Raw genomic sequence first — 26,201 nt, 5'->3', positions numbered from 1 at the left:
ATAATTTGCATTTTTGTACTTTAAAAGAACTTATAAAACTCAGCTTAATTCTCAACTCTTGTTGTATTTAGTAGGGTATTTTTCATATTTTATCTAGCCTCAGTTTTGCCAGCAGGTAAAATAATGCAATAGGATATTTTTAAAAATATTCAGGAGCTCACAGGGCAAATAAAGATTGAGTCTAAACAGATTTGCTTCTATATCTATGTATATATTTTAGAAACTAGAATAAAAATTGAACAATAGTTAACTGCATATTAACTGATCTTTTTTTTAATTATGCAGGCATCCTGGTATAGTTAACAAGAGAGTTGGTAGGAACCAGGCCCAGGATGCCAGCCAGCTTCCGGCTGCTGTTCTCCCAGCAGTGTAACACTTACCTAGGTACAAGGCAACCTAGGCAGCTGCCTACGGCTGGGGCTGATCTTCTTTTTCATAAAAGCTCTAGAGCCAAAAAAGAGAAAATGACAGTATACTAACCTCAGAAAAAGAATGAAATCTAATACAATTAATAATTATAAGAGGATACTATATAGTGTATAGTGGTAAAGAGCTGCATCCTTGTAGAAGAAAACCTGGGTTTAAAATTAAAATAAGTCATTTAACCTCTCTATGTCTAAATTTTCTTATCTTAAAAATGGGGATATTAACAGGACTTACCTCATAGGATTGTGCTGAGGAATAAATAAAGTAATCCATACAAAGTATTTAAGCACTGTGCTTGGCTTGTATTAACAACTCAATAAATGGTAGCTGCTATTGTTACTTATATTTCTGTGATTATTGTTATTACTAGAGGCCCGGTGCATGAAATTTGTGCACGGGAGGGGGGTCCCCTCAGTCCAGCCTGCACCCTCTCCAATCCAGGACCCCTTGGGGGATGTCCAACTGCCGGTTAAACCAGCAGTCGGACACATCACTCTCACAATCCTGGACCGCTGGCTCCTAATCACTCACCTGTCTGCCTGCCTGGTTGCCCCTAACTGCCCCCCCTGCCGTCCTGGTCGCCCCCAACTGCCCCCCCTGCCAGCCTGGTTGTTCCTAACTTCCCCCCACCCCGCCAGCCTGGTTGCCTCTTACTATCCCCCCTTCCGGCCTGGTTGCCCCCAGCTACCCCCCTCTGCCAGCCTGGTTGCCCCTAACTGCCCCCCCCCTGCTGGCCTGGTCACCCCCAACTGCCCCCGCTGCCAACCTGGTTGCCCCATGCAGCCTGCTGTTCAGTTGTTTGGTTGCCCCTCACTAACCCCCCTGCCGGCATGGTCATCCCACACAGCCTGCTGTTCAGTTGTTTGGTCATCCCTCACTAAACCCCCTGCCAGCCTGGTTGCCCCACACAGCCTGCTTGTTCAGTCCGTTGGTCGTCCCCCAATAATCCCCCTGCCATTCTGGTCACCCCACGCAGCCTGCTTGTTCAGTTGTTTGGTCATCCCTCACTAAACCCCCTGCCAGCCTGGTTGCCTCACACATCCAGCTTGTTCAGTCGTTTGGTCTTCCCTCACTAACCTCCTTGCCGGCCTGGTTGCCCCACACAGCCTGCTTGTTCAGTTGTTTGGTCGTCCCTAGCTAAGCCCCCTGCCGGCCTGTTTGTAGGCAGCCATATTGTGATGCTCAATTTGCATATTACCTCTTTATTGTATAGGATGGTCCTGAACAGTACTGTTGATTTCCTCAGTCTCATGTGTTGTTTTGTTTGTTTGTTTGTTTGTTTGTTTTGGGCTTTTTTTGAAGTTTTATTTATTTAATTAATTAATTTATTTATTTATTTTTAAATATATCTTTATTGTTCAGATTATTACAGTTGTTCCTCTTTCTTTCCCCCATAGCTCCCCTCCACCCGGTTCCCACCCCACCCTCTGCCCTTACCCCCCTCCCCCACTGTCCTCATCCATAGGTGTACGATTTTTGTCCAGTCTCTTCCGTCACCCACTACACCTTCCCCCCAAGAATTGTAAGTCCACTCCCTTTCTATGCCCCTGATTCTATTATATTCACCAGTTTATTCTGTTCATCAGATTTTTTATTCACTTGATTTTTAGATTCACTTGTTGATAGATATTTGTTGTCACTTAGTTGTTCATAATTTTTATCTTTACCTTTTTTTCTTCTTCCTCTTCTTAAAGAATACCCTTCAGCATTTCATATAATACTGGTTTAGCAGTGATGAACTCCTTTAGCTTTTTCTTGTCTGTGAAGCTCTTTATCTGACCTTCAATTCTGAATGATAGCTTTGCTGGGTAGAATAATCTTGGTTGTAGGTTCTTGCTGTTCATCACTTTGAATATTTCTTGCCACTCCCTTCTGGCATGCATAGTTTCTGTTGAGAAGTCAGCTGACAGTTGTATGGGTACTCCCTTGTAGGTAACTAACTGTTTTTCTCTTGCTGCTTTCAAGATTCTCTCTTTGTATTTTGCCCTTGGCATTTTAATTATGATGTGTCTTGGTGTGGTCCTCTTTGGATTCCTTTTGTTTGGGGTTCTCTGTGCTTCCTGGACTTGTAAGTCTATTTCTTTCACCAGGTAGGGGAAGTTTTCTGTCATTATTTCTTCAAATAGGTTTTCAATATCTTGCTCTCTCTCTTCTTCTGGCACCCCCATAATTAGGATGTTGGTACACTTGAAGTTGTCCCAGAGGCTCCTTACACTATCTTCATATTTTTTAATTCTTTTTTCTTTTTGCTTTTCCGGTTTGGTGTTTTTTGCTTCTTCGTATTTTAAATCTTTGACTTGATTCTTGGGATCCTCTAGTCTGCTGTATCTTATTCGTTATTTCAGTCAGTGTATGCTTAATTTCTAGTTGGTCCTTTTTCATATCCTTGAGGGTCTAACTAAATTTCTCAGAGGTTTCTGGAAGATTCTTGTGTAACCTTATAACCATGGTTTTGAACTCTATATCTAGTAGTTTGTTTTCCTCCATTTCTTTCATTTGTGACCTGTTTCTTTGTCTCCACATTTTGGCTGCTTCCCTGTGTTGATAGAGTAGCTTTGTGTGCCAGGTGTCCTATAAGGCCCAGTGGCTCAGCCTCCCCAGTTACCTGAGGTGGACACTCTTGGTGCACCCCTTTGTGGTCTGTATGCACAGTCTTGTTGTAGTTAAGCCTTGATTGTTGTTGGTATCGCTGGGAGGAATTGACCTCCAGGCCAATTGGCTGTGAGGATCAGTTGTGTCTATGATGGGAGAACTTCTGTGCTGGAGAAACCCTTATGGGACAACACTTGCTTCAGTGGGGCTTTGGTGCTCACTGAGTCTGCCCCCTGAGGGTGTCTCTTATGGATGTGAAGAGTTGTAATCTGGATGGTCTCACTCTGACCACTGGGTGCACTGGCTCTTGGATCTCCAAGGAGGTGCAATGTAAGCCACTGCCTGAGACCTCCCAGCAGGAGTTACAGAGAGATCTGCAGATTCCTCCTCTTTGTTTGGGGTTTGGAAGTGCCCAGATGAGGCCCAGCTGTGAAGCAATGCAAGCTGCTGTGGAGCCTTGGGCCTTCTTTTGGAAGTTCTGGGGCTCTCTGACCCAGCTGCAGTTTGCTAGGTAATTTTAGATTGCAAAAGGCCCGGCCATTCATATGTAAAAGCATCTGGGCACAGCTTGGGTGCGATTGTAAATTGGGAGGGCCGAAGTCTCAGGGAATCACCAGGGCGGAGCAAACCACTATGGCTGACCATCAGCCCCATCTCAAAGATGCTGTGTAGTTACAATGTGTCCCACGGCACTGTGCAGGAACAATGATTGCTGCAAGCACCTCTGAGAGAAAGCCGCCCTTGTGTTCCGGCCCGATGCCAGACAGTCCATGTTCTCCCCGTATGAGTCTGGGTCCCCAGAGTCTCACCATGAACTGGAGTTCAGAGCAGTCGGGAGCTTGTGTCTCCCTCCCCATTGAAAAAGACAACAGCGTAGTCAGTTGCCAGCCCCTTTCCGCGCGTGCGCCTCTGTACCTCCGCACTTCACTTCTGCACCTGCACACCTCCTCTGAGTCTCAGTGTGCTCTTCTCTTCCTTCTAGTTGTAGAATTTCCACTCAGCCAGCATTCCCATTGTTCTGGATGATATCCCTTTTGTCTTTTAGTTGTAGTTTTTTTAAAATTTTATTTTATTGTTTAAAATATTACACATAGTAGTACATATATCTCCTTTTTATTCCCCATTGACCTTCCCCCAGCCTCCCCTACCCTCTGTCACATGCCCTCATCCCACCCCGCGCCAGTGTCTTGTGTCCATTGATTGTGCTTATATGCATGCATACAAGTCCTTCGGTTGATCTCTTCCCCTGCCCCCACAACACTCCCCAGCCTTCCCACTGTAATTTGACAGTCTGTTCGATGCTTTACTGCCTCTGTATCTATCTTTTTGTTCATCATGTTATAATGTTCTTTATTTTCCATAAATGAGTGAGATCATTTAATATTTTTCTTTCATTGCCTGGCTTATTTCACTTAGCATAATGCTCTCCAGGTCCATCCATGCTGCTGCAAATGGTAAAAATTCCGTCTTTTTTATAGCAGCGTAGTATTCCATTGTGTAGATGTACCATAATTTTCTAATCCACTCATCTGCTGAGAAAATAAACAAATGGGACTACATCAAAATAAAAAGCTTTTGCACAGCAAAAGAAACCATCAACAAAACAACAAGAAAGCCCACTGTATGGGAGAACATATTTGCAAATGTTATCACTGATAAAGGTTTAATCTCCAACATTTACAGGGAACTCATACAACTTAACAAAAGGAAGATAAATGACCCAATCAAAAAATGGGCAATGGACCTAAATAGATACTTTTCAAAAGAAGACAGAAGGAAGGCCAAGAGACATATGAAAACATGCTCAAAGTCACTAATTATCCGAGAGATGCAAATCAAAACGACAATGCAGTACCATCTCACACCTGTCAGAATGGCAGTCATCAACAAATCAACAATGACAAGTGTTGGCGAGGATGCGGAGAAAAAGGAACCCTCATGCACTGCTGGTGGGAATGCAGACTGGTGCAGCCACTGTGGAGAACAGTATGGAGTTTCCTCAATAAACTAAAAATGGAACTCCCATTTGACCCAGTGATCCCACTTCTAGGAATATACCCCAAGAAACTAGAAACACCAATCAGAAAGGATATATGCACCCCTATGTTCATAGCAGCACAATTCACCATAGCTAAGATTTGGAAACAGCCTAAATGCCCATCAGCAGATGAGTGGATTAGTTGTAGTTTTGAAGTTGTAATTTTGAAATAAGCAAGTTCAGGTGTTTAACTATGCTGCCATCTTGGTTTTCTCTCATGTGTTTTGAATGTATGGAGTTATTTCTCTGAAAAGGAGGCCTTTGGATCCATTCTGGAGAGAACAATAGCCTCATAATTTGACTTTTTCTTATATTGTTTTCTAATATATTTCTTTATTGATTTCAGAGAGGAAGGGAGAGGGAGAGGGAGAGAGAAACATCAATGATAAGAGAGCATCATTAATTGGCTGCCTCCTGCACGCCCCCTACTGGGGATCAAGCCGCAACCTGGGCATGTGCCCTTGGCCAGAATTGAACATGGGACCCTCCAGTTTGCAGGCCAATGCTCTATCCACTGAGCAAAACTGGCTAGGGCGTCTCATGTTGTGTTTTGGCTGTTTGTATTTACACCAGAATCTTTTAATTGATGAAATGTACAATTTATAGAATGTGTTAGATGCTTTAAAACTTTGTAGCAAGTGTTGATTTTCTTTCTCAACCCTTTAGTAATAAAAATAATTTTCTCTTAATTGGGTGCTTTTTGTTTGTATACAAATGCCATCAGTAATATCAGTATAACACTGAAGTGTTGTTAATGTAAGGAGCACTAAAGATAAAAACTTTGACCTACTTAAAATGTTATTTATAAAATTAGTGTTCTTCTCTTCTTTTGGGAACACAGACATTTTCATTAGAGAAACTTGTCCTCTGTAGCCTGCCTCCTTTAATGTACTCTGCAGGGACCTTTGGGAACAACAGAAATTTGTGGTTGGTATGAAACTTGGAAATCACCACCTCTAGCAAAAGAAGAATTGGTTGCTTCTGCTAGGATCATTAGATTTCATCATATTTCTCTGTTCCACATTTTTTCCTTTAAAAATCCTGAGCCTCATCTTTAAGGCCCTTCAGTGGGATAAGAATCTGTCAACTCCTCCTAATTCTTTGAAGGTAGGCCCAAGGTTAAGCTTAGTATCCTTATATAAAAAGAATATCTAGGATTAAAGTTTCAAGCCTAAAATTACACTAGTGTTTACCTTCAGTTTAAAAATCAGAAATGGCCATAGAATTTATTAAACATCATTTTGTCTGAGTCCCTTTTTAATTGAATTTATTGGGGTGACATTGGTTAATAAAATTATACAGGTTTTAGGTATATGATTCTATAATACATCATCTGTATATTATGTGTTTAGTACCCCAAGCAAGTCTCCTTCCGTCACCATTTATCCCCAATTTACCTTCCCCCACCCCTTTCCTTCTGGCAATAACCATACTGTTGCCAGTGTCCATGAGACTTTGTTTATTTGTTTTCCTTTGCTTAATCCTTTCACCTTTCTCACTCAGCCCTCAAACCCCTCCCCTCTGGCAGCTGTCAGTCTGTTCTCTGTGTCTGTGAGTCTATCTATTTTGTTAGATTATTTTGTTCATTAGATTCCACATACAAATGAAATCATATGGTACTTAACGACTAGTTTATTTCATTTAGCATAATACTCTCCAGGTCCATCCATGCTGTTGCAAAAAGTAAGATTTCCTTTTTTATGGCTGAGTAGTATTACATTGTGTAAATGCACCACAGCTTTTTTATCCATTCATCTACTGATTGGCAATTGGGCTGTTTTCCGAATCTTGGCTCTTGTAAATCAACACTGCAATGAACATAGGGGTTCATAAATTCTTTTGAATTAGTGTTTCAGGTTTCTTCAGATATATTCCCAGAAGTGGAATCACTGGGTCATAGGCAGTTCCATTTTTAAGTTTTTTAGGTGAATCCATACTGCATTCCACAGTGGCTGCACCAGTCTGCATTCCCACCAACAGTGCAGGCGGGTTTCCTTTTCTCCACATCCTCGCCTACACTTGTTTGTTGATTTATTGATGATAGCAATTCTGGCAGGTGTGAGGTAATATCTCATTATGGTTTTAATTTGCATTTCTCTGATGAGTAGTGCTTATCTTTGTCTGAGTCTTATTCCCTGAAGCTGCCATTTTAACTGAAGTTACTAAATCCTAATGCAGTAATATCTTGTTAATTCCTTTTGCTCTCCTGAATTTATGGTGGAAAGAGCGATACTTTAAAAGAAAGCTCTACTTGACATTGTTAATGGTAATGTAAATAGACTGCTCCGATGCTCATAATTGTATTTAATGCCTATAATGTGGAGAGTTGATAATAACATGGATATAGTAATTTTAAAAAGTGAAGTTACTCAAGGCAGAGCTCTGCTTATTTGCAACTGGGATCTTACTTACAATAATGTTAAAGCATAGTTATTTTGTTCTACCACATCCAAATCCTAGTACTTAGACACGTCAATACTCCTTCTGATAGCTCATTCACAATTGGCTGCTAACTTTAGTAGTTACTTTAACTAGTTACTGCTTCATTTTTAACTGTGATATACTGACAACAATAGAACAAGTTATTTTTAATGCTAAATCAGAAAAAAAAATTTGGACTTTAAGTAAAAACAAGTAATGGTCTAAAGCCTCCCTTTTATGAAATTGAAATAATAGGTTCTCAAACTGTGATTTAATTCACTTCAACTGCCCCTCTTTTGAATTAGGAATGTTTATAAGATTTTTGGTTGCAAATTAAATTAACTGGTAAATGTTTGAGGGGCTGACGCACAATTTTTCACATAATTGTATCATTTTTAAAATTTATTTTTATTGTTGACAGAAGTCCCCCATTTCCTCCCCATCCCCCTTAACCCGGCCCCGGCCCACTCCAGGTCTTCATCGCACTATTGTCTTGTGTCTATGGCCTGTGCAGATATGCATATAAGTTCTTTGGTTGATCTCTTCCCACCCCACCTCCCCATTGCCCTCTGAGATCTGTCAGTCTGTCCATGCTTCTATGTCTGTGGACCTATTTTGTTCGTCAGTTTATTTTGTTCATTAGATTACGCATATAAATGAGGTCATGTGATATTTGCCTTTCTCTGAAAGGCTTATTTTGCTTAGCATAATAATGTCCATCCATGTTATCTCAAAGGGTATGAGTTCCTTCTACTTTATAGCCCCATAGTATTCCACTTATGTAAATGTACCACAGCTTTTTTATCCACTCATCTACTGATGGATATTTGGGGTTGTTTCCAGATCTTAGCTCTTGTAAATAATGCTGCTCTGAACATAAGGGTGCATATATTCCTTTTGATTGGCATTTTGATTTGTAGTATATATTCCCAGAAGTGAGATCTCTGGGTCAAATGACAAATCCATTTTAAATTTTTTTAGGAAACTCCATACTGCTTTTCACAGTGGCTGCACCAGTCTGCATTCCTACCTGCAGTGCACGAGGGTTCCTTTTTCTCCACATCCTCACCAGCACTTGTCATTTGGATTTATTGATGACTAGTGACCCAGTGCATGAAATTCATGCACATTAAAAGGGGATTAATTAGAGGAAATAATTTAATATTGCTATTTGCCCTTTCTCTGTATTAGAAGTGTCAGAGATGAAAGAAAATTAGTAAAATGTATATAAAAACCTTCCTCCTGTCAGAGTCTGGGGCTCACCACAGGACCCAGAGTCAAGTCCCTGCCCACCCACATGCACCTCAAAATCACGTGAGACCCAGACCCTGCTGCCGCCCCCCACATTGGGCTAGATCCAGACCTGGCCAGTTCCACCCTTGTCAAGCCCTGCCAGGCAGGGGGCATAGCCTCAGGTCCCTTGGCCCGGCGCCAGGATAGGAGGGCATGGCCTGAGGTCCCCCAGCCCAGACCGGGGCAGGGGGCATACCTTGAGGTCTTCCGTCAAACCCTGCCAGGTGGGGAACATGGCCTGAGATCCCCTGTCAAGCCCTGCTGGATGGGGGGCATGGCCTGAGGTTCCCTGTCAAGCTCCGCCAGGAGGGGAAGAGGCGCAGCCTCAGGTCCCCCAGCCCAGCACCGGGAGGCGGCGCAGCCTCAGGTTACCCGTCAAGCCACACCAGCAGGGGGGTGTAGCCTCAGGTCACATGTCAAGCCCTGCTGGGTGGGGGTGCGGCCTGAGTTCCACCGACCCAGCACTGGGGGTGCACCTTGAGGTCCCCTGTCAAGCCCCGCTGGGTGGGGGGTGCAGCCTCAGGTCCCCTGTCCTGGTGCTGGGGTGGGAGGGCGTGGCCTGAGGTCCCCTGTCAAGCCCCACCTGGTGGGGGGCACAGCCTGAAATCCCCTGTGAAACCCCACCTGGTGGAGGGCGTGGCCTGAGGTCCCCTGTCAAGCCCCACGGGGGTGGGGGAGGGCGTAGCCTCAAGTCCCTGCTGATTGCTCGTTAAGTCTCCTTATGGGAAGTTGGCCTCAGCTGTGGGTGCAGCCATCTTTGTGAAGGATTGTCAATTTGCATATTCCCTCTTTATTATACAGGATAGCCATTCTGAGAGGTGTGAGGTGATACCTCATTGTAGTTTTAATTTGTTGGTGACTAGTAACATTGAACATTTTTTCGTATGTCTCTTGGCCATCTGTTTGTCGTATTTACAGAAGTGTCTATTCAGGTCCTTTGCCCATTTTTTAAATGGATTGTTTATCTTCCTTTTGTTGAGTTGTATGAGTGTTATATATTTTGGAAATTAACCCCTTAAAAGATGTATGTATCATTGGTGAATATGTTCTTCCATACAGTGGGTTCGCTTTGCATTTTGAGGATGGTTTCTTTTGCTATGCCAAACTTTTATGTTGATGTAGTCCCACTTGTTCATTTTTTTCTTTTGTTTCTCTTGCCCTAGCACAGTGGTTGGCAAACCATGGCTCGCGAGCCACATGCGGCTCGTGAGCCACAGTTTGCCGCTGTTGAGTAATGAGTTTGCCAACTACTGCCCTAGCAGATGTATCAGCGAAAATTCTCTTTACGTGAGATGTCTGAGATCTTACTGCCTATGTTGTCTTCTAGGACTTTTATGATTTCTCATCTTACATTTAAGTCATTTATTCATTTTGAGTTTATTATTGTGTCTGGTGTAAATTTGTTGTCTAATTTCACTTTTTGAATGTACCTGTCCAATTTTCCAATACCACTTATTGAAGAGACTATATTTACTCCATTGTATGCTTTTGACTCGTTTGTCAAATATTTATTGACCATAATGATGTAGGTTGATTTCTGGGGTTTCAATTGTGTTCCATTGATCTATGTATCTGTTCTTGTGCCAGTACCAGGCTGTGTGATTACAATGGCTTTGTAGTATATTTTGATATCCATTGTGGTGATCCCTCCAACTTTATTCTTCTTTCTCAAGTTTGCTGCAGCTATTTGAGGTCTTTTTGCATTCATATAAATTTTTGGAATATATTTTCGAGATCTGTAAAATATGCTGATGGTATTTTAATAGGAGTTGCATTGAATCTATACATTTCTTGGGGTAGTATAGAAATTTAAATGATGTTAATTCTTCCAAACCATGAATACTGTATATGCTTCTAATTGTTTGTATCTTTCTCTTTTTCCTTCCTCAATGTCCTATAGTTTTCTGAGTACAGTCTTTTACCTCCTTAGTTAAGTTTATTCCTAGGTATGTTATTTTTGGTTGTTATTGTTGCAATGGTAAGTGGTATTGTTATTTTAGTTTCTCCTTTTGATAGTTTGTTATTGGTGTATAAAAACACCATCGATTTTCTGATGTTAATTTTGCATCCTGCTACTTGGCCAAATTCATTTATTAAATAGTCGTTTTTTGGTGGAATCTTTAGGGTTTTCTATATACAATATCATGTCATCTGCGAATAATGACAGTTTTACTTCCTCCATTCCAATTTGGATGCCTTTGATTTTTTTCTTCCTGTCTAATTGCTGTGGTTAGGACTTCCAGTACTATCTATATATATAAACAGGGAATATGCTAATTAGCCGGGCATCACGACCACTCAGGAGGAGGCTGCATCACGACCACTCAGGAGGAGCTGCACATGCAGATGGGCAGGAGGGGACTGCGCCTCAGCAGCCACGGGGAGGCTGGGGCTGGGGGCAGGCCAAATTGGAGACACAACACAAGGAGAGGCTGGGGCTGGGGGTGGGCTGGAGCGGAGACACAACACACAGGATGGCCTGCCCCCACCCCAGCAGACACAAAGTGTCGGCCAGCGCTATGGGGTCAGGCGAGGGCCCTGGCCCCCCACGGGTTGCCTCCTCACACAGCAGGAGGCGGGTCACCTCCTCGCACTCTGGGTCTCTAGTATTGAATAAGAATGGTGAAAGCCGATATCCCTGTCATGCTCTCTGCTTAAGGGAAACACTTTTAGTGTTTGCCCATTGAGTATGATGTTGGCTGCAGTTTTGTCATGTATGGCCTTTGTTATGTTGAGGTCTGATCCCTCTATTCCAACTTTGCTGAGAATTTTTATCAAAAACGGGTGTTGGATTTTTTTTTAATGCTTTTTCTGCATCTATTGATATGATTATGTGATTTTTATCCTTTATTTTGTTTGTCATGTATCACATTTATTGATTAGCAAATACTGTACCAGCCTTGTATCCCTGGAATAAATCCCACTTGGTAATAGTGTATGATCTTTTTAATGTATTGCTGGATTTGATTTGTTGATATTTTGTAGAGGATTTTAGTATCTATGTTCATCAGGGATATTGGCCTGCAATTTTCTTTCTTTGTAGTGTCTTTATCTTTTTTGGAATTAGGATAATGTTGGCCTCCTAAAAAGAGTTTCAAAGAAAGATAGGTGTTAATTCTTTGAATGTTTGGTAAAACTCACCTGTGAAGCCATCTAGTCCAGGGCTTTTGTTTTCTGGGAGTTTCTTGATTGCTGCTTCACTTTTTTAAATTGTTATCAGCCTATTCATGTTATCTGATTCCTCCCAATTGAATTTTAGGAGATTGTATATTTCCATGAATTTGTCCATTTCGTCTAGGTTGTGCAATTTAGATGTTCATAGTATTTTCTTACAATCCTTTTTATTTCTGTGGTGTCCGTTGTTCTTTGACCTCCTTCATTTCTGATTTTATTTATTTGGATCCTCTGTTTTTTGATGAGTTGGGCTAAAGGTTTATCATTCTTTTTATCTTCTCAAAGAACTAGCTCTTGGTTTCATTGATATTCTGTAGTTTTTTTAAGTCTCTATGTCATTTATTTCCACTCTGATTTTTAGTATTCCCTTGTATTCCTCTGGCTTTTTCTTGTTGTTCTCTTTCTAATTCTTTTAGTTGTAGTGTTAGACCATTTATTTGAGCTTCTTCTTGTTTCTTGAGGTAGGCCTGTAAACCTATGGTTTTCTCTCACAGGACTGCTTTCACTGTGTCCCATGTGCTTGAGGTTACTTTGTGTTCATTTTCATTTGTTTCCAGGAAGTTGTTTGGTTATTTTTAATTTCTTTCTTGATCTCATTGGTAACCCATGCATTGTTTAATAACATGCTATTTAGACTCCATGTGTTCAAATGTTTTTGAGGTGTTTTTTTTTTTTATTTTAGTTCATTTCTAGTTTCTTGCCATTGTGATCCAAGAAGACACCTGATATGATTTCAGTCTTTTTGAACTTGTAAAGGCTTATTTTGTGTCCTAGCATGTGGCCTACCTTTAGATTCAATTAAATCCATCTGATGCTAGTGTGTCATTTAAGGTAACTGTTTCCTTGTTGATTTTTGGGGGGGGGGTCTGGAAAATCGACCCCCCCCCTTTGCTGCCCATGGGAGGGGCCCAGCTGAGCTTGTAGACTGGCTTTTTTAGCACCATGGGGCCCTGAGGCCGGTCAGCAAACATTCAGTATATATATCCTCTTAGTGGGTCCATCCCTTTAGTATTATGTAGTGATCATATCTGTCCATCCCTTTAGTATTATGTAGCGATCATGTCTGTCTCTTGTTATGGCCTTTTGTTTTGAAGTCTATTTTGTCAGATATAAGTATTACTATCCCCACTTTGTTTTTGTTTTCATTTGCATGGAAATTTTGTTCACCCCTTTTCTTTCATCCTGTGTGAGTCTTTCAATCTGAGGTGGGTCTCTTTTAAACAGCATATATATGGGTCATGTTTTCTTATCTATTCACCTACCCTGTGTCTTTTGATTGCAGCATTTAATCCATTTATATTTAAGGTTATTATTGATAGGTACTTATTCATTGTTATTTTTATTCTTTTTGCCTATGTTCCTATCTCTCTCTCTACTACTTCTACTTCTTACAACAGTCCCTTTAGCATTTCTTGCAATGCCAGCTTGGTGATAATAAATTCCTTTAGTTTAGTTTTGTGTGTATGTGTGTGTTTTGTATTGTTTTGATTTGTTTTTGTCTTAGAAGCTCTTTATTTAATCTTCAGTTTTGAATAATAGTCTTGCTGTATAGAGTACTCTGATTTCAGATCCTTGCTTTTCATTACTTGGAATATTTCATGCCATTTCTTTCTGGCTTTTAGTGTTTCTGTTGAGAAATCAGCTGACAGCCTTATGGGAGCTCCCTTGTAGGTAACTGGCCATCTCTCTCTTTCTGCCCTTAAGATTCTCTCTTTGTCTTTAACATTTGCCTTTTGTTGTAATACTCCTGTAGGACCCAGTGGTGCAGACTCCTTGAACTCCTGAGCTGTCTGCCCTAGGAGTGACCCTTTTGTGTGTTGTTTGGGCTTTCCTGTTATAATTTGGTCTTGATTATTGTTATACTATTCATGGGTGTGTTTTCCTCTCAAGCTGTTCTGACTGTGAGGCTCAACCCCAACCACGTCATGTGAGCTGTTGTACAGGTGCTGATGGAACAAAACAAGCAAAAGAGGAAATGAAAGAAAAACATACAAAAGGATCCAACAATAACAGCAAAAACAACCACAAGAAAAAAGAGGATTAGGAAAGAGAAAAGACAAGAATAATAAAAGAGCCCTAGCCAGTTTGGCTCAGTGGATAGAGTGTTAGCCTGCGGACTGAAGGGTCCCAGGTTCGATTCTGGTCAAGGGCATATGCCCGGGTTGTGGGCTTGATCCCCAGTGAGGGGCATGCAGGAGGCAGCCAATCAATGATTCTCTCTCATCATTGATGTTTCTATCTCTCTCTCCCTCTTCCTTCCTCTCTGAAATCAATAAAAATATATTTCAAATAAAAGAAGGTGAAAGAACAACAATAATAATAAAATAAAAAGAATATTAGAAGAGAAAAGATTCTGAAAGAACAGAAAGGAAAAATAACAATAAAGAATGGGCAAAGAAAAATGCTAAAAAAGAAAAAGAAAAGAATTATGAAAAGAAGGAAAGATCTAGCGCAAGAAAATAACAGTAAAAAAAGGAGACAAATAAGAGATATGAAAGAAATAAAAGAGAACAGAGAATAATAGTAACAATAATAATAATAATAATACCAAAGCAATAAAAATGAAAAAGAGAATAACCGGGTGAGTAAAGTTCACCTCAGCAGATTTTAGTGACTGCTAGGTTTTCCTTTTAGATCCTGCTTTTATGTTGTGAGGCTGTTTTGCATGCTGATTTCCAGCCTCCCAGGAGATACTTTTGTGTTAACCAATGTCAGAAGCTGGCCACATTTGGCTCTCAGGAACCTGTTCAAAGCTTCATGCGATCCACATCTTGTGGCTGCCTCCACTGGGCTTTGCTGCCCACGGGAGGGGCCCAGCTGAGCTTGTAGACTGGCTTTTTTAGCACCACGGGGCCCTGAGTCCGGTCAGCAAACATTCAGAATTAAGGGAAGATAGTGGGTGTGTTGCCTGTCCCAGAGCCAGTCCACTAAGTCTCTCCTGGAATATTTCCCTGACCTCGGCAGGGTGGAACCCCTTTTAGGCAGTCCAGTGGGTCTGCAAGAAGCCAGGAGTTTCTACCAGCTCTCCAGTGACAGGAAGTGCCAACCTGGTTCCTGGTAATGGGGGAGGGATGACCCCACTCCAAAGCACTCCCTAAGACCGCTGCCTCCTCTTGAGATGCAGGATGGAGTGTGCTGGATTTTAGAGGGTGGAGTGAGTGGGATTGCTTAGGGTGGGGCAAACTATATCCCAGGGTGGCAGAGTACTTGCCTTTCCACAGACTTCTGCCTCTCTGGAAAAATGGTTGCTCTGATATGGTGGGGGGGATGACCTAGCACAGGTATCTCGACAGCAACTCCCCAGCGACTCTCCCCAACTCCTTCCACCCCTGTCTCTCCTCAGGCTACTCCAGTCTGTATCACTTTCCCTCTGTGAAACCTAGGGTGAGTGACTGGGAAAGAAAATCCTGTGTGGCAGCCCTTAAAAAAAAGTTGCTTTGTCTCTTGGAGTCTCTGCTTCCTGATAGACATGGGTGGCTACTGCTGGCTCTGGGATGCCCTGCCTGGGGACCTGACCTCTCTTCTTTCTGGAGGAACCCTCCTCACCCTTGGGCCAACACTCCTAGGAGCTGGGCCAGCCCCTTTCATGACCCTGCCCTTTCTGCCAGTCTCCAGGTTGTTTCTGCCCTTCCTTGTTTAAAGGCCTCCTCTTCAGCCAGTCTTCAGGTGGTAATTCAGGGTGAATATTCCCCAGTTTAGTTTTAATTCCAGTTTGGTTCTGGAATTAGGTGCTAGAAAGATCTATCTACCCTGCCACCATCTTAACACCTACCCCCATAACTGCATCTTTAGAGGCCACATTTATGTACCAATTATATTCACTATAGAGTATTTGTGAAGTACATTGTATATATTTGAAAAGCTGGCAGTTTTCTGTAGAACCCATTTTAAACATATTCTATATGTCAGTGTTGCTATTCAATTTTATAATTGCATCTTAAGATCCACTTCTTTGAGTAAGTACTTACTTATGGCCCCCCCAAAAAATTCCATTCTCATTGTTAATGAAAGAAATGCTACAAACATTTTCTTCCTGTGAATTAACATTGTCATTGGTTTGTAGCAACTAAGTCTGAGACTACTATTTAGGTAAACAAATCAATTTGAATAACTTGTTATATGTGGCTTTAATTCAATTTAAATTTAGATCAGATTTTTCTTGGTCTTCCTTAAAATAAGGTATGCTGTATGACATTTGTATTATAATAAAGAGATGAGAAGCTTAATTTTGCTTTTGAGTTAGAGCGAAAGAGTAAATGACCAACACACAAATTTTAATCAAGATTTCTTGTTAGGCACCTGTGGTACGGGGGCTATGATATGCTCTCTGACCTTTTTTGTTTTTTCATTTGTTTGCAATTTTGAGTTTTTTTTTCAATATTTTTATTTTTTCAAGTACAGTTGGCATACAATATTATATTAGTTTCAGGTGTACATCATAGTGATTAGACATTCATATAGCTTACTAAGTGATCACCCCAATAAGTTTAGTACCCATCTGTCACCATACATAGTTATTATAATACTAGGGGCCTAGTGCACGAATTCATGCACCTTGAAAGGAACTGTGGGCCATGAGGCTACAGTGGGCACAGGGGCGGGTCTCGACCTATCCTCTGCATCCCCACCTGGCCCCTCCCGCTGCAGCCCCTGGTCCCCTCTCTGCCGACAGCCCCGCTTCTGCCACTGCCACTTCCATACGCTTATGGCACTGGCCCTGCTTGCACCCGCTGATGCCACAGAGTGATTGGGGCTGGCGCCAGCAGTGGATGCAAGCAGGGCCGGCGCCAGCAGGGAATGCGAGTAGTGGCTGCTGCTTCGATCGCCCCTCAGGAGCAGGGAGAGGTGGAGTAGCCCTCAGGGGTGATCGTGGCCAGCAGCCACCACTCACACCCGCTGACAGCGCTAAGTGATCAGGGCTGGCAGTGGGTGCGAGCGGTGGCTCTGGTGCCAGCAGCAGGTGCCAGCGCTGGGCGGGACCACGGTGCATGGGAGCAAAGAATTTTCAGTAACCACCAGAGGCAGCGACTGACGCCCCGCCTTGGTCTGGCACCCCCGCTCACTTGCTGTACCATCCCACCACGGCCAATGCCCACCATGTTCTGTGCGTGCCCCCTCGTGGTCAGTGCACATCATAGTGCTCTTCAGTTGTTTGATTGTTCCGCTGTTTGGTCTATTTGCATATCATATATATATATATCAATTATTGACTGTTTACCTCTGCTGTACTTTTTACATTTTTTAAAATTCTAGTTTACATTCAATATTATTTTGTATTAGTTTCAGGTATACAGCATAGTGGTTAGACAATCATATATTTTACAAAGTGTTCCCCCAGATATTTCCAGTATCCACCTAGCACCATACATAGTTAGCATAATACCCTCTAAGTCCATCTGTGTACTTATAGCTCATAATAGCTCATGAACTGAAATAGGAAAGAAGAGGGCATATAGTAGTAGTTTCCTATAAAGGAAATAACCTGAGTTCCTCAAGGAACCTGTTCTTTAGGAAGGTAGAAAAATGGTAAAAGAACCGAGTCACCCTAGGAAAAAAATGTATCCTTTTATATGTTAAGAGCCATCAGAGGACTCTCACAGTTCCTGATGTTTGTTTGTTCGATTAAAAAAACCTTTAGTTAGGGAACAAAATGTCAGCAAGCCAAAAGTTCAACTGTTAGTCTGTTGTTGAAACAGTTAAGTGCTGATTCAGACTACATCAGCTTCTAAGTGACTGGATCAGTGTTTTGTTTGTTTGTTTTGTTTTTTAAAGTTTTTAAAATTAAATTTATTGGGGTGACATGGGTTAATAGGGTCACCTAGGTTTCAGGGGTAGACTTCCGTGTTAAAAGATCTGTATATTGCACTGTGTACCCACCACCCAAAGTCAAATCATCTTTTGTCACCATATATTAGGCCCCTTTCACCCCCACCCCTTCCCTGTGGCAACCCCTGCACTGTTGTTTGTGTCCATGATTTTCAGTTTTATATCCTACAAATGAGTGAAATCATGTGATTCTTAGCCTCAGTGGATACCTGCAATAGAGATATCCATGGAGATGGTGGGCTTCCTCAAGGTATAGCCTAATTGCCTGGTCCACTCCAAATCTTCCCAGATCTTCATCCAGATGTCTTCTTCATCTCCCTGAAGAAAACCTAATGAAAGAGAGACACTTTGGTGAAGTGGCTCTAGCCACTCATGTATATATTCACAGAGCTATGCTGGCTATAGTTGTCCAGAAAGATCTGCTCCCCTAGGCCAGGAAACAAATTTTATAGACAGAGAAAGTATTTTGTGCTCAAATAAACTTTAATTACACACAAAAAGTTGATCAGTGGTTTTGACCCCTTTTATTTTTGGTCACAAACTGCCTTGGGTATCTGATGAAAATGTGGACTCTTCTCCCAACTGACGTTCATGCACACACAATTCTGCACTTAATTTTGAATGAGCTTCCTTGAGGCACTTCTGAAACTTGGGGGAAGAACCTTGTAGGTTGTCTGTTAGTTATAATGGAGCTGCATGAGTGAATATGTTTCCCTCCATTCATTTTCTTGGCATTCCCTTGGGGAATCGAACCCATATGCCTTTTAAAGAGGGGTTAGTAGTAAATTCCCATGTTCTGTGACTTTGGCTTTTCATTCACCTCACTTAATTTAATAGATATTTTCTCACAGTAGTATAAATTTAGATATTTAGCTTAAGAAACATTTCTTTCTTACTGGTTTCTGGTCTTTTTTTATTCAAGTATCTAGAAAATTCAACTTCCTCTGGTGATTTTTAACTGACTCAGTCCTTGTGCTTAAGGTATCAGTGAGAAAGTCTATGTGATTTGACAGTTGGCCCAAGAGGTCTCTCCTCCTGCTCATGCACAGTTTAGCATTAAAACCTTTATCTATTACCAATTACAAAATCCCAGGGTGGTATGTTGTTGATTATAATGAAAGTCCTCTCTGACCGAGGGTTATGTGTACACCTCAGCTGTCATGGATCTGGGAGGTACTGGTTGGGACAGAGTTATATCTGTGATTGTGATAAAGGCTCCAGAGGTTAGCGGAGCCAGAGGAATTAATTTGTTCATTCATTCATCCAACTAATTTATTGAGTGTCCACTTAGTGTCATTGCCTATTAAGGAAGAAATTTTAATAAAAGTGCATGCATATATTATTCACTGCAACAAGTGTTATCAAGGAAGTGTTGGATGATATGAGAGCACATAACAAGGAACCTAATTTAAATCAGGTCAGAGAAGGCAGAGGTCTGGGACTAGATGGCCCAATTGTAATGGTAAATGTGAAACTTTATTACTCAAAAGTGTTTATTTACTATATCTCTAAGTATATGCTTATTTGTATGTATGAGGTTTGGGTGTGTTTTTTAAAAATATTTTTATTAATTTTAGAGAGAGGAAGGGAGAGGGATAGATAGAAAAGTTAATTGCTTCCTGCACGCCCCTACTAGGGATCAAGCCCACAGCCTGGGCATGTGCCCTGACCAGCAGTCGAATTTGTGCCCTTGGATCATAGGCCGATGCTCAATCAGTGAGACACACTGGCCGTGCATTGGGTTTTAACATGTTTTCAAAGTGTAGTGATAACCTGGACCCATATGAGTCATTGCTAAGATTTTTAAAGTTTGCTTTCTGATCATATATTTTTTTCTTTCTTCTTTACAGTATACACTTTGGAATTTTCTCCCAAAGAATCTGTTTGAACAGTTTAGAAGAATTGCAAATTTTTATTTTCTCATAATTTTCCTTGTACAGGTAAGAACTCCATAAACTGCCACTCCACTTTTAGAAACTTAATTACTTCAAACAAATTTTCACTCTACTTCTAATCTTAAAATGACCTGTGATTAAAAAGATGTTTCAGGGCTTATTATAATAATACTTTTGAAAGTACCGATATTACATTTTAAGGTTTATATTATTTTATATATTTCTAAAGGAGCACTTTTACTAGAAAATTTGTTGCAGCTGTTATTTTTTTAAAACTTTTATGGATTTCATATTTTCACACTTGAAGCACATGTATTATATATCATTAAACACATTGGTATATATCAAAATTGAAAATAGTTTAGGTTAATAGTTTACTTTATTAAACACTAGTTTCAGCTTAATTGAAAGTGTATTACTTATCTTCCTGATTATCAGTTATGCTCTTAATTCATTTACTTTAAGGGTGAAAGCCTAATATTTAGACATTTTAAATTGCATCTTCCATTTTAAGTCTATTAGCTATTAAAATATTTCCCTTGCCAAAATCAACCACTGAAAATTTTACTATATTAAAGGTACTTTCCCCCCTCATTTCATTTTTTAAAACAGTAGAAACATTCCAATGAAATTGCTGAAATGCCTTATTGGTATTAAGTGCTTCTGTTTATCCAGTTTAAGTTTTTGAGTAAATGGTACTGTAATTTAATTTGGCCCTGCTACTTAAAACCAATCTGGTTTGTAATACGGGAAAGAGCCAATTTCAGTTTTGAATGATGGGGCACTTTAAAAGGGGCTCCCCTACACCCATGGTAAGATGTCTTACAGAAGAGCATAAAATAAACTACATAGAGGATTGTGAACATGAATCTTTCCACTTGGCTTATAGCACATCTCAGTTCAATTTAGTGAACATATAGCAAGCACCTCTTACGTGCCAGACAACAAAGATTTTAACAGGTGAAATGAAGATACGGCTTTTCTATCCTTAAGGAATTTATGTATAGCCAAAACTAGTCATGTATTCACTTAATTTAATATAGTAAAAGTCATAAAAGAAGCATTAGCAAAATAGGGATATGGTAGAAGTTATGATTTTTTTTTCTACCCAAGAGGAGCTTGAAAAGGCTTCAAAGAGTAGGTGATATCTGAACTGAGCCTTGAAGGATTAGAGACTGGTATCAGTCTGTGTGAAGGCACAGAGCCATGTAAAAGCCTGCTTCTGCAACACAGCGTGTGTGCCAGGGGCAGGTCTGTGTGGGGGTTAGAGATGAGAGTCAATGAATTGTGAGGGCAGATGGAACTCATGGTCCTTTGTCACTAAAATCTAGTTCTTGTTCTCTTTCAGTGTTTCCTATTTCAGTGAATGACAACATCCACCAGCCATGTTAACCAGATACTTGGAAGACATCTTTAATTACCCCTTATAAGAAATCCCTTATCAGTCCTGCCATTTTTGCCTCCTAAATATCTCTGGAACATCGTTCCATGTGTGCTGCTACTCCCCTCATCCAATCCATCATCTTTTATCTGGATTAGAACAGTAGCCTCCTAAATGGAATCCCTGCCTCCATTCTTGTTCCCTTCCATTTTATTTTCCACAATGCAATGGAAATCTTTTCAAAATGTAGTTCTCTTTATGTGAACTCTGCCTGGTTAAAAGCTTCAATTATTTCCCACTGTTTGTGGGATAAAGAATGAATTTTAGCATAGAGGGCCCTGCTTGGTCTGGCCTGTCTCCTTCTCCAGCCCTGTCTCACACCACATGCTTTTGTTACTGGCTTCCTTTATTTCCTTACCTGTATAACACTCCCTCCTGCCATAGAGGCTTTGTATACACTGTTTACTGTTCTTAGAAAGCATCCCTCTTTCATCTAGTTAACTTCTGTTTACTCTTCAGATCTCAAGATATTTGTTTAATGCCTGGTTTTCCCTGTAAGCTGCCAGCTGTATGTGGTCAGGGACTTTTCTTTTCTTTTTTTTTTTTTAAATAAATCTTTATTCAGATTATTACAATTATTTCTCCTTTTTCCCCCCATAGCTCCCCTCCACCCAGTTCCCACCCCACCTCTGCCCTTACCTCCCCCCCACTGTCCTCATCCATAGGTGTATGATTTTTGTCCAGTAACATCATGAACCCCCCCATACCCCTTTCCCCCTGAGAATTATCAGTCCACTCCCTTTCTATGCCCCTGATTCTATTATATTCACCAGATTATTCTGTTCCTCAGGTTTTTAATTCACTTGATTTTTAGGTTCACTTGTTGATAGATATGTATTTGTTGTTCATAATTTTTCTCTTTACTTTTTTCTTCTTCCTCTTCTTTCAGAATACCTTTCAGCATTTCATATAATACTGGTTTGGTGGTGATGAACTCCTTTAGCTTTTTCTTATCTGTGAAGCTCTTTGTCTGCCCTTCAATTCTGAATGATAGCTTTGCTGGGTAGAATAATCTTGGTTGTAGGTTCTTGCTATTCATCACATTGAAAATTTCTTGCCACTCCCGTCTGGCCTGCATAGTTTCTGTTGAGAAATCAGGTGACAGTCGTATGGGTGCTCCCTTGTAGGTAATTAACTGTTTTTCTCTTGCTGCTTTTAATATTCTCTCTTTGTCTTTTGCTCTTGGCATTTTAATTATGATGTGTCTTGGTGTGGTCCTCTTTGGATTCCTTTTGTTTGGGGTTCTGTGCGCTTCCTGGACTTGTAAGTCTATTTCTTTCACCAGGTAGGGGAAGTTTTCGGTCATTATTTCTTCAAATAGGTTTTCAGTATCTTGCTCTCTCTCTTCTTCTGGCACCCCCATAATTCTGATGTTGGTACGCTTGAAGTTGTCCCAGAGTCTTCTTACACTATCTTCAACTTTTTGGATTTTTTTTTTTGCTTTTTGCTTTTTCGGTTGAGTGTTTTTTGCTTCTTTGTATTTCAATTCTTTGACTTGATTTTTGTGTTCCTCTTGTCTGTTTTTGGGTCTCTGTATAATATTTTTTATTTCAGTCAGTGTATGTTTAATTTCTAGTTGGTCCTTTTTCATATCTTCGAGGGTCTCGTTATATTTATCAGCCTTTTCTAGGATATTCTTAAAAAGCCTTATAACCGTGGTTTTGAATTCTATATCCAGTCGTCTGTTTTCCTCCATATCTTTCGTTTGTGTTCTGTTTCTTTCACGCTGCATTTTCACTGCTTTCCTGAGTTGGTAGGGTTGATTTGTGTGTTAGGTTTCCTATATGGCCCAGTGGGTCGACCTCCCCAGTTAACCTGAGGTGGACACTCTTGGTGCACCCCTTTGTGGACTGTGTGTACAGCCTTGTTGTAATTAAGTCTTGATTGTTGTTGGTATCACTGGGAAGAATTGACCTCCAGGCCAGTTGGCTGTAAGGATCAGCTGTGTCTATGCTGGGAGAAGTTCGGTGCTGGAGACAGCCTTATAGGATTAGACTTGCCAAATTGCAATAGCCTCTGTGCTCAGCTTGGATGGGGTGGAGTCTCAGGGCAGAGCAGACAGTCTTGGCTTCCCATCAGCCTTGCCCTTGCGCAAACGCGCCTTCAGACCTCTGCCTTCCCCAGCTCCAGAGTCTCCGTCCGAGAGTCCAGACTCCCCCACAAGAGCGTGGGTCCCCAGGGGCTCGCCTGGAACTGGGGTTCAGTGCAGTCATAACTGGGGCTCAGTGCAGTCAGGAGCTTCTGACTCCCTTCCACTAGGGAAAGCCTGTGGCAACCTCCGCAGCCTTTGTGCGCACTGGCACGCATGCGCCTTCTGACCTCTGCTTTCCCCGGCTCCAGAGTCTCCGCCCGAGAGTCCAGACTCCCCCCACAAGAGCATGGGTCCCCAGGGGCTCGCCTGGAACTGGGGTCCAGTGCAGTCAGAACTGGGGTTCAGTGCGGTCGGGGGCTTCCTTCCCCCTTCCGCCAGAGAAAGTCAGCCAGGCTCTCAGCCGCCCTTCCTCTCTGCGCGCACAAAGACCCTTTGCCGTACCTCCAATTCTCTGTGAGGTTTTCTCTTTCCTTCTAGTTGTAGAATTTTCACTCAGCCAGCTTTCCTGTGGTTCTGGATGGTGTCCGTTCTGTCTTTTAGTTGTAGTTTTGAAATTGTTGTGCGAGGCAGCAGTTTAGGTGCTTACCTATGCGCCATCTTGGTTTCCCAAAACTAAACCTGATTTAAAAGTATTTTCTTAAACCAACTGCTGTGTGGATTGCTTTTGTTTTAATGAAAGTTTTAACATCCACCCTGCTACCGGAAAAAGTTTTGTCTGCATTCTGTCTGAAAATTTTACAGACAGGGTTTTTATATATTAGGATAGAGTGGACACTATATCTGATGGGTTTAATTTATATTTGGTTCTTATTGAAAATCTCTTAAAATGATCATGTACAGACTGCATATAAGTTACTGACTATTTTTATTTTACTTTCAATTTAATTTCTTACCTAGGTCACAGTAGATACACCAACTAGCCCAGTTACCAGTGGACTTCCACTTTTCTTTGTTATAACTGTTACAGCCATCAAGCAGGTAAATTTCTTTACAATTATGTCTGCGTTTTATTTCTGTCTAGTTTGAATTTCATTATCAAAGTTTCTCTTTCATATTTATACTAGAGGCCCAGTGCACAGAAATTTGTGCACTCGCGGGGGGGGGGTGGTCCCTCAGCCTGGCCTGCACCCTCTCACAATATGGGACCCCTCGGGTAGGTTCCCTAGGCCTGGCCTGAGATCAGGGCCTATCGGGGCTTTCCTTCTGTGAGCTGCAGGCAGCTGGCCCCTCCCCCGCGGTTGCCATTGCTTTCCATCAGTGCAGCACTGCCCCCCCCTCCCCTGCCACCGGTGACCTCCCTCTGCAGGTGACAGGCTGGGTGCAATGGCTTGGCTTGCCTGGGCCTCCCTCTTTCTTTGCTGGGGGGTGGGGCCAGCCCTGCGAGGGGCCGTCTGCCTACCTGATCACTCCTAACTGCTCGCCTACCTACGTGATCACCCCTAACCGCTGGTCTGCCTACCTGATCACCCTTAACTGCTGGTCTGCCTATCTGATCACCCCTAACCCCTCTGTCTGCCTGCCTGATTGCCCCTAACTGCTTGCTTGGGGGCAGGGCCAGCCCGGCGAGGGACTTTCTGCCTACTAGATCACCCCTAACTGCTGGCCTGCCTACCTGATCTCTTCTAACTGCTGGCCTGCCTACCTGATCACCCCTAACCACTTACCTGCCTACCTGATCACCCCTAACCGCTGTTCTGTCTACCTAATCACCCCTAACCACTCTGCCTGCCTGATCACCCCTAACCCCTCTGCCTGCCTGCCTGATTGCCCCTTACTGCTTGCTTGGGGGCGGGACCAGCACTGACTTCCAGTTGGTCAGCCTCCATTCGTTACTGGTCATTATGACCCAGGGTTTTTATATATTAGGATAGAGTGGACACTATATCTGATGGGTTTAATTTATATTTGGTTCTTATTGAAAATCTCTTAAAATGATCATACAGTACATCCTTAATATTCATGCTCCTTTCTTCCTCAATATTTTTGTGTGGGAATATATAACCCAAGTCAGGAAGTGTGAGGCAAAATTGTAATGTGCATTAATTTTTTTCATTATGGTATGTCTATTTGAAACATTTCTAATCTAGTGGACTTTTTTGTTTGTTTGCCTATAGTAGATAACACAAGAGCATAAATACTTTAATTTTGTTGTCTCTCCTGATGGTGCTGAAGAGGGTAGTAGGTGGAAGAGACTTTTGTGTCTTGTCAAAGCTGACAACTGCCATGGTTTGTAATGCTGATGTTGATACTGGACTAAAGGAGTCCATTTGCCTGTATGTGTCAAAGCCCAATAAAACAGGAACAGGAGCTTGGAGCAAAAAAAGAAAAAAAGCAAGTGTTTATTTTTAGTAAGTGGCCTGCCAGGGGAAGTCATAGGTGAGCTAATGCTCAAAGGCCTGGCTCCCCTATGGCTTCCAGAAGATGGGTTTTATAGGGACAAAAATCATCAATCATGGTGACGAAGGAAGTTAGTGTTGTGGTATACTAAACAAACACAGTCTCCGTAGTCATAGAGTTGACATTATAGTAGGGAACACAAACAATAACAACAAAACCACAAAGACATAATTTTAAAATGTCAAGAAATGCTATGAAAGAAACAAAAAAATATTTGAACTGAGATCTTATATGTATCAGAAAAGTCATTCACCTCTAATAACAGAAACTTCTCAAAAACAATATCTTAAATATATTTCTGTCACATGAAAGAAATCTGGAGATGGTCATTCCAGGGTAGATGTAGTGTTTCTATGATGTTGTCACTGGACTAAAGGGGTCCGTTTGCCTGTAGGCATCAAAGCCCAGTAAGACATGAATAGGAGTTTGCAGCAAAGAAAGTAAGGGTTTATTTTTAGATAGTGGCCCAGGCCTGAAGTCATAGGTGAGGTAATACTCAGAGCTGTAGCTCCCCAATGGCTTCCAGGGAATGGGTTATATAGGGGAAAAATAATTAATTATGGTGACTAAGGGAGTTAGGGTCGTGGTCTCTACTGATTGGTCAGC

The 26,201-nt window shown here is 41.6% G+C and overlaps 1 protein-coding gene across 6 annotated transcripts in view; it reads left to right on the top strand.

Moving 5' to 3' along the window:
* Positions 1–26,201, top strand: part of ATP11C (ATPase phospholipid transporting 11C (ATP11C blood group)) — a 245,535-nt gene that overhangs the window by 102,378 nt on the left and 116,956 nt on the right. For all 6 annotated transcript variants that reach the window (XR_013959813.1, XM_080653850.1, XM_080653847.1 and 3 more), the window contains exons 3-4: positions 19,621–19,710; positions 24,096–24,176. Coding sequence is in view for 5 of the 6 variants with exons in the window: in XM_080653850.1 (XP_080509976.1) it covers positions 19,621–19,710; positions 24,096–24,176 (171 nt within the window). In the remaining variant the exon portion in view is untranslated. The remainder of the gene's footprint in view (positions 1–19,620; positions 19,711–24,095; positions 24,177–26,201) is intronic.

The sequence above is a fragment of the Plecotus auritus genome (genome assembly GCF_963455305.1).
Source record: "Plecotus auritus genome assembly, chromosome: X".
NCBI classification, from domain to species: domain Eukaryota; kingdom Metazoa; phylum Chordata; class Mammalia; order Chiroptera; family Vespertilionidae; genus Plecotus; species Plecotus auritus.
This window is presented reverse-complemented; position numbering and strand designations above follow the sequence as displayed.